The sequence below is a fragment of the Oncorhynchus clarkii genome, chromosome 20, assembly GCF_045791955.1.
Source record: "Oncorhynchus clarkii lewisi isolate Uvic-CL-2024 chromosome 20, UVic_Ocla_1.0, whole genome shotgun sequence".
NCBI lineage: Eukaryota > Metazoa > Chordata > Actinopteri > Salmoniformes > Salmonidae > Oncorhynchus > Oncorhynchus clarkii.
The window spans coordinates 166341-179224 of NC_092166.1; the positions used below are offsets into that span (position 1 = coordinate 166341).

Genomic DNA, 12884 nt, shown 5'->3' on the forward strand with positions numbered 1-12884 from the left:
TAATTCTGCTTTGAAAGTTGATAAACTTGTAACCTCACATTTGAGAAAATGGTCCTTGAATATTTGGTACCTACTGAGAGCTCATCACACATTCAGCATCGTTCACACCCTTTTAAGCTTAAGCCCCACCCATCTAAGGATTCACATGTGAGGCAATGTACTAAACAACCAAAGATGAAGAATAAAAGCTGGTTTATACTATGAGTATGCTTGTAAATGTTAACTGGGCGTTGGCAACCTCAGAGCGGTGTCAGATTGTCCGTTTGTAAATTCAGAGCATTTCGGTCTCGGAAAGTTCAGAGCACACATTGGAAGCTCTGGCCGATGAGTAGGGTTGAGCCGAGCATTCTGACCAAACAGCAGTCAAACACCCAAGCCAACTGGCAAACCTTGACGAGCTACTTCCAGACACAAATGAGAGAACAGCTCACTGACCAGTTCACTCGCCCTGGTTCGGCTGGCAAAAATATTACGTTTCAGTACCAACGTTTACTGACACCGGCCATGTTCAATGGGTGTTGAGTGTTGGTAAATTCATCAGTTATGCGCTCTCACAGACGAGTGGTCTGAAATCGACATTTCCAGTCCACTCATAAGAGAAAGCCCGTCATAGCTAGTGAGAAGGTTGCTGCTTTTTCCATAACTAAACCAACTAGGCTCTTAATTCAACAATGGTACACTGCTCAAAAAAATAAAGCGAACACTAAAATAACATCCTAGATCTGAATGAATGAAATATTCTTAAGTACTTTTTTCTTTACATAGTTGAATGTGCTGACAAATTCACACAAATTATCAATGGAAATCAAATGTATCAACCCATGGAGGTCTGGATTTGGAGTCACACTCAAAATTAAAGTGGAAAACCACACTACAGGCTGATCCAATTTTGATGTAATGTCCTTAAAACAAGTCAAAATGAGGCTCAGTAGTGTGTGTGGCCTCCACGTGCCTGTATGACCTCCCTACAACGCCTGGGCATGCTCCTGATGAGGTGGCGGATGGTCTCCTGAGGGATCTTCTCCCAGACCTGGACTAAAGCATCCGCCAACTCCTGGACAGTCTGTGGTGCAAAGTGGCATTGGTGGATGGAGTGAGACATGATGTCCCAGATGTGCTCAATTGGATTCAGTTCTGGGGAACGGGCAGGCCAGTCCATAGCATCAATGCCTTCCTCTTGCAGGAACTGCTGACAAACTCCAGCCACATGAAGTCTAGCATCGTCATGCATTAGGATGAACCCAGGGCCAACCACACCAGCATATGGTCTCACAAGGGGTCTGAGGATCTCATCTCCGTACCTAATGGCAGTCAGGCTACCTCTGGCGAGCACATGGAGGGCTGTGCGGCCCCCCAAAGAAATGCCACCCCACACCATGACTGACCCACCGCCAAACCGGTCATGCTGGAGGATGTTGCAGGCAGCAGAACGTTCTCCACGGCGTCTCCAGACTCCGTCACGTCTGTCACATGTGCTCTTCACAGATGAAAGCAGGTTCACACTGAGCACAGGGCGCCAATGGCGAATTTGCCAATCTTGGTGTTCTCTGGCAAATGCCAAACGTCATGCACGGTGTTGGGCGTTAAGCACAACCCCCACCTGTGGACGTCGGGCCCTCAGACACATGCACATTTGTGGCCTGCTGGAGGTCATTTTGCAGGGGTCTGGTAGTGCTTCTCGTGCTCCTCCTGCTCCTCCTTGCACAAAGACGGAGGTAGCGGTCCTGCTGCTGGGTTGTTGCCCTCCTACGGCCTCCTCCACGTCTCCTGATGTACTGGCCTATCTCCAGGTAGCGCCTCCATGGTCTGGACACCATGCTGACAGACACAGCAAACCTTCTTGCCACAGCTCGCATTGATGAGCCATCCTGGATGAGCTGCACTACCTGAGCCACTTGTGTGGGTTGTAGACTCCGTCTCATGCTACCACCAGAGTAAAGCACCGCCAGCATTCAAAAGTGACCAAAACATCAGCCAGAAAGCATAGGAACTGAGAAGTGGTCTCTGGTCACCACCTGCAGAACCACTCCTTTTTTGGGGGTGTCTTGCTAATTGCCTATAATTTCCACCTGTTGTCTATTCCATTTGCACAACAGCATGTGAAGTTTATTGTCAATCAGTGTTGCTTCCTAAGTGGACAGCTTGATTTCACAGAAGTGTGATTGACTTGGAGTTACAATTGTGCTGTTTAAGTGTTCCCTTTATTTTTTTGAGCAGTGTATTTGTATTGACAGATAACATACAAAGTCTGTAATAAAGGCATATGAAAGTTCACAAGTTGATATGAAAGTTAATTATGGCAAGGTGACCGGAAAAATAACCAAATACAAACAGTGTAGCTATTCCCTCCGCAAGGAAATCAAACAAGCTAAGCGTCAGTATAGAGACAGCAGAGTCGTAATTCAACGGCTCAGACACGAGACCTGTGTGGCAAGGTCTACAATCAATCACAGACAACAAAAAGAAAACCAGCCCAGTCGCAGACACAGATGTCTTGCTCCCAGACCAACTCCTTTGCTCGCTTTGAGGACAATAGTGCCACTGACACGGCCCACTACCAAGGCCCACTACCAAAACCTGCGGACTCTCCTTCACCGCAGCCAACGTGAGTAAAACATTTATACGTGTTAACCCTCGCAAGTCTGCCATCCCAGACGGTTTCCCTAGCCGCGTCCTCAGAGAATGCACAGACCAGCTGGCTGGTGTGTTTACGGACGTATTCAATCAATCTCTATCCGAGTCGGCTGTTCCCACATGCTTCATGAGGGCCACCATAGTTCCTGTTCCCAAGAAAGCTAAGGTACCGGAGCTGAACGACTATCACACTCACTTCCATCAAATTTATGTCACATACACATGGTTAGCAGATGTTAATGTGAGTGTAGCGAAATGCTTGTGCTTCTAGTTCTGACAATGCAGTAATAACCAACGAGTAATCTAACTAACAATTCCAAAACTACTACCTTATACACACAAGTGTAAAGGGATAAAGTATATGAACATAAAGATATATGAATGAGTGATGGTACAGAGCGGCATAGGCAAGATGCAGTAGATGGTATCGAGTCCAGTATATAACATATGAGATGAGTATGTAAACAAAGTGGCATAGTTTAAAGTGGCTAGTGATACATGTATTACATAAAGATGCAGTAGATGATAGAGTACAGTATATACATATACATATGAGATGAATAATGTAGGGTATGTAAACATTATATTAAGTAGCATTGTTTAAAGTGGCTAGTGATATATTTTACATCAATTCACATCAATTCCCATTATTAAAGTGGCTGGAGTTGAGTCAGTGTGTTGGCAGCAACCACTCAATGTTAGTGGTGGCTGTTTAACAGTCTGATGGCCTTGAGATAGAAGCTGTTTTTCAGTCTCTCGGTCCCAGCTTTGATGCACCTGTACTGACCTCGCCTTCTAGATGATAGCGGGGTGAACAGGCAGTGGCTCGGGTGGTTGTTGTCCTTGATGATCTTTATGGCCTTCCTGTGACATCGGGTGGTGTAGGTGTCCTGGAGGGCAGGTAGTTTGCCCCGGTGATGCGTTGTGCAGACCTTACTACCCTCTGGAGAGCCTTATGGTTGTGGGCGGAGCAGTTGCCGTACCAGGCGGTGATACAGCCCGACAGGATGGTCTCGGTTGTGCATCTGTAGAGGTTTGACAAGCCAAATTTCTTCAGCCTCCTGAGGTTGAAGAGGCGCTGCTGTGCCTTCTTCACGATACTGTCTGTGTGGGTGGACCAATTCAGTTTGTCTGTGATGTGTATGCCGAGGAACTTAAAACTTACTACCCTCTCCACTACTGTCCCATCAATGTGGATAGGGGGGTGTTCCCTCTGCTGTTTCCTGAAGTCCACAATCTCCTTAGTTTTGTTGACTTTGAGTGAGGTTATTTTCCTGACACCACACTCCCAGGGCCCTCACCTCCTCCCTGTAGGCCATCTCGTCGTTGTTGGTAATCAAGCCTACCACTGTTGTCACGTCCGCAAACTTGATGATTGAGTTGGAGGCATGCGTGGCCACACAGTCGTGGGTGAACAGGGAGTACAGGAGAGGGCTCAGAACGCACCCTTGTGGGGCCCCAGTGTTGAGGATCAGCGGGGTGGAGATGTTACCTACCCTCACCATCTGGGGGCGGCCCGTCAGGAAGTCCAGTACCCAGTTGCACAGGGCGGGGTCGAGACCCAGGGTCTCGAACTTGATGACGAGTTCGGAGGGTACTATGGTGTTAAATGCTGAGCTGTAGTCGATGAAGGACATTCTCACATAGGTATTCCTCTTGTCCAGATGGGTTAGGGCAGTGTGCAGTGTGGTTGACATCGCATCGTCTGTGAACCATTTGGGCGGTAAGCAAATTGGAGTGGGTCTAGGGCGTCAGGTAGGGTGGAGGTGATATGGTCCTTGACTAGTCTCTCAAAGCACTTCATGATGTCGGAAGTGAGTGCTACGGGGCGGTAGTCGTTTAGCTCAGTTACCTTAGCTTTCTTGGGAACAGGACAATTGGTGGCCCTCTTGAAGCATGTGGGAACAGCAGACTGGGATAGGGATTGATTGAATATGTCCGTAAACACACCGGCCAGCTGGTCTGCGCATGCTCTGAGGGCGCGGCTGGGGATGCCGTCTGGGCCTGCAGCCTTGCGAGGGTTAACACGTTTAAATGTTTTACTCAGCTCGGCTGCAGTGAAGGAGAGAACCGCATGTTTTGGTTGATGGCCGTGTCAGTGGCACTATTGTCCTCAAAGCGGGCAAAAAAGTTAGTCTGCCTGGGAGCAAGACATCCTGGTCCATGACTGGGCTTGTTTTCTTTTTGTAATCCGTGATTGACTGTAGACCCTGCCACATACCTTGTGTCTGAGCCGTTGACTTGCGATTGTACTTTGTCTCTATACTGACGCTTAGCTTGTTTGATTGCCTTGCAGAGGGAATAGCTACACTGTTTGTATTCGGTCATGTTTCCGGTCACCTTGCCCTGATTAAAAGTAGTGGTTCGCGCTTTCAGTTTCATGCGAATGCTGCCATCAATCCACGGTTTCTGGTTTGGGAATGTTTTAAATCGTTGCTATGGGAACGACATCTTTAACGCACATTCTAATGAACTCGCTCACCGAATCAGCGTATTCGTCAATGTTTGACGCAATACGAAACATATCCCAGTCGACGTAATGGAAGCAGTCTTGGAGCGTGGAATCTGATTGGTCGGACCAGCGTTGAACAGACCTCAGCGCGGGAGCTTCTTGTTTTAGCTTCTGTCTGTAGGCAGGGAGCAACCAAATGGAGTCGTGGTCAGCTTTTCCGAAAGGAGGGCGGGGGAGTTAGAATAGCAATGATCCAAAGTCACCAGCCCGGGTTGCACAATCGATATGCTGATACAATTTAGGGAGTCTTGTTTTCAGATTAGCCTTGTTAAAATCCCCAGCTACAATGAATGCAGCCTCAGGATACGTGGATTCCAGTTTGCAAAGAGTCAAATAAAGTTCATTCAGAGCCATCGATGTGTCTGCTTGGGGGGAATATATACGGCTGTGATTATAATCGAAGATAATTCCCTTGGTAGATAATGCGGTCAACATTTGATTGTGAGGAATTCTCAATCAGGTGAACAGAAGGACTTGAGGACTCCTCTGTTGTTGTGACCACACCACGTCTCGTTAACCATGAAGCATACCCCCCGCCCCTCTTCTTACCAGAAAGATGTTTGTTTGTCGGCGCGATGCGTGGAGAAACCAGCTGGCTGCACCGACTCCGATAGCGTCTCTCGAGTGAGCCATGTTTCCGTGAAGCAAAGAACTTTAGTCTCTGATGTCCCCCTGGAATGCTACCCTTGCTCGGATTTCATCAACCTTGTTGTCAAGAGACTGGACATTGGCGAGAAGTATGCTAGGGAGAGGTGCGCGATGTGCCCGTCTCCGGAGTCTGACCAGAAGACCGCTTCGTTTCCCTCTTTTACGAAGTTGTTTTTTGGGTCGCCGGCTGGGATCCATTCCGTTGTCCTGGGTGAAAGGCAGAACACAGGATCCGCTTCGCGAAAGTCATTCTTGGTCGTACTGATGGTGAGTTGACGCTGCTCTTATATTCAGTAGTTCTCCTCGACTGCATGTAATGATCCCTCATGAAGTGCTTTGAGAGACAGGTCAAGGACCATTTCACCTCCACCCTACCTGACACCTTAGACCCACTCCAATTTGCTTACCGCCCCAATAGGTCCACAGACGAAGCAATCTTAATCACACTGACCTAACCCATCTGGACAAGAGGAATACCTATGTAAGAATGCTGTTCAGACTACAGCTCAGCATTTAACACCATAGTACCCTCCAAACTCATCAAAGCTCGAGACCCTGGGTCTGGATCCCGTCCTGTGCAACTGGGTCCTTGACTTCCTAAAGGGCCACCCCTAGGTGGTGAGGGTAGGTAACATCTCCACCCCGCTGATCCTCAACACTGGGGCCCACAAGTGTGCGTTCTCAGCTTTCTCCTGTACTCCCTGTTCACCCATGACTGCGTGGCAGTGCACGCCACCAACTCAATCATCAAGTTTGCAGACAACACTCCAGTGGTAGGCTCGATTACCAACAATGATGAGATGGCCTACAGGGAGGAGGTAGGGCCCTCGGAGTGTGGCGTCAGGAAAATAACCTCACACTCGAGGTCAACAAAATGTTGACAAAAGGAAATTATCGTTGACTTCAGGAAACAGCAGAGGGAGCAACAGCGCCTCTTCAACCTCAGGAGTAACTGATTTTGTTGCACTACTTTGCTTTATCTTGGCCAGGTCGCAGTTGTAAATGAGAACTTGTTCTCAACTGGCATCCCTGGTTAAATAAGTGAAATTAACTTCACTAGGGTAGGGGGCAGTATTTGTAATTTTGAATGAAAAGCCTTCCCAAATTACACTGTCTGCTACTCAGGCCCAGAAGCTAGAATATGCATATAATTGTCAGATTAGGATAGAAAACACAAAAGTTTCCCAAACTGTCAAAATATTGTCTGAGTATAACAGAACTAATATTGCAGGCGAAAGCCTGAGAAAAATCTAATCCATTAAGGGTTAGGGTTAGGGGGGTGTCCTCCCCTAACATCGAGGGGTGTCCTCGGATGGGGCCACAGTGTCTCCTGACCCCTCCTGTCTCAGCCTCCAGTATTTATGCTGCAGTAGTTTATGTGTCGGGGGGCTAGGGTCAGTGTTATATCTGGAGTACTTCTCCTGTCTTATTCGGTGTCCTGTGTGCATTCTCTAATTCTCTCTTTCTCCCTTTCTTTCTCTCGGAGGACCTGAGCCCTAGGACCATGCCCCAGGACTACCTGACATGATGACTCCTTGCTGTCCCCAGTCCACCTGACCGTGCTGCTGCTCCAGTTTCAACTGTTCTGCCTTATTATTCGACCATGCTGGTCATTTATGAACATTTGAACATCTTGGCCATGTTCTTTTATAATCTCCACCCGGCACAGCCAGAAGAGGACTAGCCACCCCACATATGCTCTCTCTAATCCTCTTTCTTTCTCTCTCGGAGGACCTGAGCCCTAGGACCATGCCCCAGGAATACCTGACATGACTCCTTGCTGTCCCCAGTCCACCTGACCGTGCTGCTGCTCCAGTTTCAACTGTTCTGCCTTATTATTCGACCATGCTGGTCATTTATGAACATTTGAACATCTTGGCCATGATCTGTTATAATCTCCACCCGGCACAGCCAGAAGAGGACTGGCCACCCCACATAGCCTGGTTCCTTCCTAGGTTTTGGCCTTTCTAGGGAGTTTTTCCTAGCCACCGTGCTTCTACACCTGCATTGCTTGCTGTTTAGGGTTTTAGGCTGGGTTTCTGTACAGCACTTTGAGATATCAGCTGATGTACGAAGGGCTATATAAATACATTTGATTTGATATTCTAGCATCTGGTCCTGAGAAATAGGTTGTTTACTTTGGGAACATAAAAATTAAAATTGTGTCCCCTAGCTTCAAGAGGTAAAACATACTGAAACAGGAATATATATTATGAGTACAGAGAGAGATACATTTTCAATTCACATTGCTTTTACACTTATTGATAATTTCAAAATAATATTTTAATTCTCTTAATTAAACAATGAGAAGAGAGGTTTGTTCTCCCCCCACTATTTTAGGATAAAGAATTTGCCATTAAAAATATGCAAATTAAAAATCAGGGTCCATATAATTTGGATGAACATAAAATATCAGCATCTTCCAAATTAATGTTAGTTTATTTTAAAATAAAATCACTGCAAAATCTGACATGAGAATAGTCCCAAAATAAAAGGGTCAAGAGTCTGGGTCACAACCACAAAATACACATGTTATCAATAGCCATTTTGAATCAGTGTATAAAGGTCTTTACAGGGGTGCTTGACTAAAGTTAGTACAGAAGACTCAAATGAACCCTTAAAGAGCTGGGTGGGTTAAAAGCTTAAGAGGGTGTGAACGATGCTGAATGGGTTTAGACAAAGGGCTCTCCAGCAGTAGTACCAAAACATTCAAAGGCCATTTTCTCTATAGTGAGTTTACAACTTTCAAAGCAGTAGCATTTTGTAGCTCTGGGAATACTTTTATCCATTGTAAAAATTACACAATTTAAAATTATGCTACATAAGAGTGATTTGAGCCAGTAAGTCACATTTCTCCTTTGCCAAGATAATCCATATCATGAAGCTGATTAAAAAGCTTGATTATTACAAAGGAGAACCTTGTGCTGGGGACAATAAAAGCCCACTAAAATGTTTAGTTGTCACATCAAGTTGAGGCTTACAATTGGTTTGCTGAATGCAGAAATGTCCACCGGAACTGTAGCCAGAGAATTGAACGTTACTCTAACATAAACTACCTACATTGTTTTAGAGATCTGCATACTCAGGCATGTCACCCATTGAGCATGTTTGGGATGCTCTGTATTGATGTGTACGACAGCGTGTTCCAGGTCCTGCCAATATCAAGCAACTTCGCACAGCCATTCAAGCGAGAGAACATTCCACAGGCCACAATCAACCGCCTGATCAACCATATGCGAAGATGTGTAGCGCTGCATGAGGCAAATGGCGTTCACACTAGATAGACTGGTTTTCTGATCCACACCCCTACCTTAAGGTATCTGTGACCAACAGATACATATTTGAATTTCCTCATCAACTGTACCCCAGTAAAATACTTCAAATTGTTGCGTTTCTAATTTTTGTTCAGTGTACAAAAGTTGGCCTTCAATAGTGAACATACAAGCAATATTCTGGCTACTGTCGGTAGGTCGACAACTTTTGGCATGACATTCTATAGAAACATAATGTATGCAATTAACGCAGTGCAATTCTTACAGTAATGACTTGTTAAATTCTATTAAGCAGCTTCATAATAACTAAAGGTGGCAGCAGGTAGCCTAGCGATGAGAGCATTGGGTCAGTAACCTGAAAGGCTCCTTGTTTGAATCCGTGAGCCAAAACATTTGTTGACGTGCCCTTGAGCAACACACTAACCCTAATTGCTCCAGGTTTGCCGTTAACGGCAGACCCTAGCTGTGACCCGAGGGGGTGTCACAGAGAGTTGGGATAGGCAAAAAACACATTCAATACACACATGCATGTTAATACACACATAATAGGACAAATATAAGCACCCAACTCATTATTAATATATTATAAATATAGCCTATAAAATTAATAGCAAGAGAGAAAGCATGCCAACCTAGTGGGCCTGCATGACCACAACAGTCTGTTAATCTGAATTTTTTTATTTATTTTTATATTTCACCAGGTAAGCTAGCTGAGAACAAGTTCTCATTTACAACTGCGACGTGCCAAAGATAAAGCAAAGCAGTGCGACAGAAACAGTGGCAAGAAATGGAATAAACAAGAAAAAAAAGTATATATATATATACAGTGTGTGCAAATGGAATGAGGTGGTAAGGCAATAAATAGGCCATAGTAGCAAAGTAATTACAATTTAGCAGATTAACACTGGAGTGATAGATGAGCAGATGGTGTGTAAGTAGTGATACTGGTGTGCAAAAGAGCAGAAAAGTATATAAAAACAATATGGGGATGAGGTAGATAGATTGGGTGGGCTATTTACAGATGGACTATGTACAGCTGCAGTGAATATAGAGAGACAGCAGGGTAACCCATAGGCCCTGCAGAGAGACAGCAGGGTAACCCATAGGCCCTGCAGAGAGACAGCAGGGTAACCCATAGGCCCTGCAGAGAGACAGCAGGGTAACCCATAGGCCCTGCAGAGAGACAGCAGGGTAACCCATAGGCCCTGCAGAGAGACAGCAGGGTAACGCATAGGCCCTGCAGAGAGACAGCAGGGTAACCCATAGGCCCTGCAGAGCGACAGCATGGTAACCCATAGGCCCTGCATGACCAAAGATTTAAAAAACTACACCATGTCCAGAAAATTCTGTTAGGGTCAGTCGATTTTTTACCAACTGGCCCGGTCATGTCAGTGAGAAACAAAGTTAGCATTGGACCTGGTCTCAGCCTACGAAAAGGATCCAGAGTTTCACCCAACCAGGTGATTGCGATCAGGAAAAACTCCAGGCCCCAGAAAAGACAGGTATGAATTTTGCCACACCACGTTTAGGGTCTGTGGTGCCACCTCTGCTTTAAATACTATAACTTGTAAATGTCTAAAGAGCATAGCGTAACAGTCTTAAGACAACATATAAGATTCCCTTACTCCATAGTTTATAACTTGTTTTACTTACCTAGTTAAATAAAAATGAACAGGAATATTAACCATGTATTGCTTCAAAATATGTTAAAACGCTGTCAACTACCTTGTCCATTTCCCATCTGAGTTGGTTTATGTATTAGTCTTGATTAAATGTAGGGTTAAGGAGTGGTTTCGCAGACAGATTTCACTTGGTCCCAGACTAGAAATTATATTGGCTGGATATTTTCCATTGACCTTGCTTTTTAGTCCAAGACTAGGCTTAATCTGTGTCTGGGAAAACCTCCCCATAATGTTTAAGTGAGTGGAATGATGTCTAACATGAAAAAATGTGTTTACATGACCAGGTACATTAATGGGGTAAACCTACTCTAAGAGTATGTATTAGGCTGTTTGAAAAGGTTTGAATTCTAATCAACCCATCCAATGGGAGTACATCTGTTGTGGAGGTATAGTAGATGAATTAAGCTTCAGTACTCTAGCAGTAGTTAAGCCATTTATTCTGAAAAGCCTAGTTTCTGCATAGGTCAAAATAGCTTTTGCATTTCCTTTCTTTATTGGCTTGTGACAAAAGTAAATATTTCACTAAAACAATTTGTATTAATTACGTTCAAGCAAAGACACGTTTGGAGTACCTTTGGTCTTGCAGCTGTGACCATTTGGTTCCAGCAGATATCCATGGTGACAGCGACACAGGAAGGAGCTGCGGGTGTTAAGGCAGGTGTGGCTGCAGACAGGTGGTAGGACCTCATTACACTCATCAACATCCACACAGGACAAACCGTTAGCCTGGAGCCGGAAGCCTGCAGCACAGATGCACCTCTGTAGGAGACAGAAGGACCACATGTCACAGCCACACACACTTCTGTAGGCCAACAAGTTGGGTTTTGTTTTACCTCACCGGTCCATCGGGGCTTGTGGCATTGTCTAGGGCATGTGACTAGGGTTAAGGCGTGTTGTGTGGCATGGTCTAGGGTGTGTAGCTAGGGTGTGGCGGGGGTCATCGTTGGGCTGCAGGTGTGAAAGATTCAGCAGTCTACAGGCATTACACCTAGTTAAAATATTCCTGTAGCTCTGTTGGAATAACTTTAATAGATCACTGACATCTTCTGGAAACGGAAGATGCTCTACATCGACTTAAGCCCAGCTCATAAATAGACCACATTTACATATGTAGCCTAAGAAACAAGGTTCATGAAACGGATAACTTGCTAGTAACAGATGACATTCATATTCTGACCTTCTGAAACTCACTAAGATAATACCGTTGATACAGTAGCAATCCGTGGTTATAACCTCTACCGAAAAGACAAATGCCAACGGGGCGGTGTTGCGGTCTATATTCAGAACCACATTCCTATAAAGTTGAGGGGATCTCATGTTAAATACTGTTGAAGTAATAAGGCTACTGGTTTACCTCCATCACCTAAAGACCATTCTGGTGGGAAGCTGCTATAGACCAAGTGTTATCAGCCAGTATCTGGATAACATGTAAAATGCTTGATATGTTATCACAGGTGTATTTTCTGGGTGACCTAAATATTGACTGGCTTTCATTAAGCTGCCCACTCAAGAAAAAGCTTCACACTAGTGCCTGCAAATTGGTTCAGGTTCAGTAAACCTACCAGGGGAGATATACAGCACAGGAATGAAAACAACATGTATTGATCACATCTTCACTTATGCTTCAGAAATCTGCTTTAATGCATTAAAGCTAACACCCTGATGTCAATCAAGTACATGAACTTTCAGCCATCTCCCTCCAAATTCACACAGGAATATGCCTTTGTTACAGACATTCGCCCGCCGAAACTAACACGTTCTAAAGCGAATACTGTCACAATATTTTTAACATAGAATGTGGGGAATGGTCAGAGGCGATCTAAAGAATGTCATTTGTGACCCGATTCAGGAAACTAGGCGTATGTCGCAAGTCACGACTTCACAGGAGAGATATTTGAACAAATCTCTTTGGGAAGTAATTGCATTCGAACATGAACTTTCATACGATTAAAATGGTTAAATTAGGAGCCTTGTTGGTTAAGCCACAAAACACTAGCAACTTTCCCATTAGCCATGATTGGCTGAGATGAGTGGGCTGGACATGCCAAGAGAGGCATTCAGATTTGTCTGCCATATTGAAGACTATCTATTTGAGCTCGTCAGACTTGGTAATCCTGTCTAATGCAGCTTTTTTTT

The 12884-nt window shown here is 45.0% G+C and overlaps 1 protein-coding gene across 1 annotated transcript in view; it reads right to left on the reverse strand.

Annotated features, from left to right (window-relative positions):
• Positions 1-12884, reverse strand: part of LOC139376475 (very low-density lipoprotein receptor-like) — a 38958-nt gene that overhangs the window by 15066 nt on the left and 11008 nt on the right. The window contains exon 11 of the mRNA XM_071119108.1: positions 11321-11507. Coding sequence (XP_070975209.1) covers positions 11321-11507 — 187 coding nt within the window. The remainder of the gene's footprint in view (positions 1-11320; positions 11508-12884) is intronic.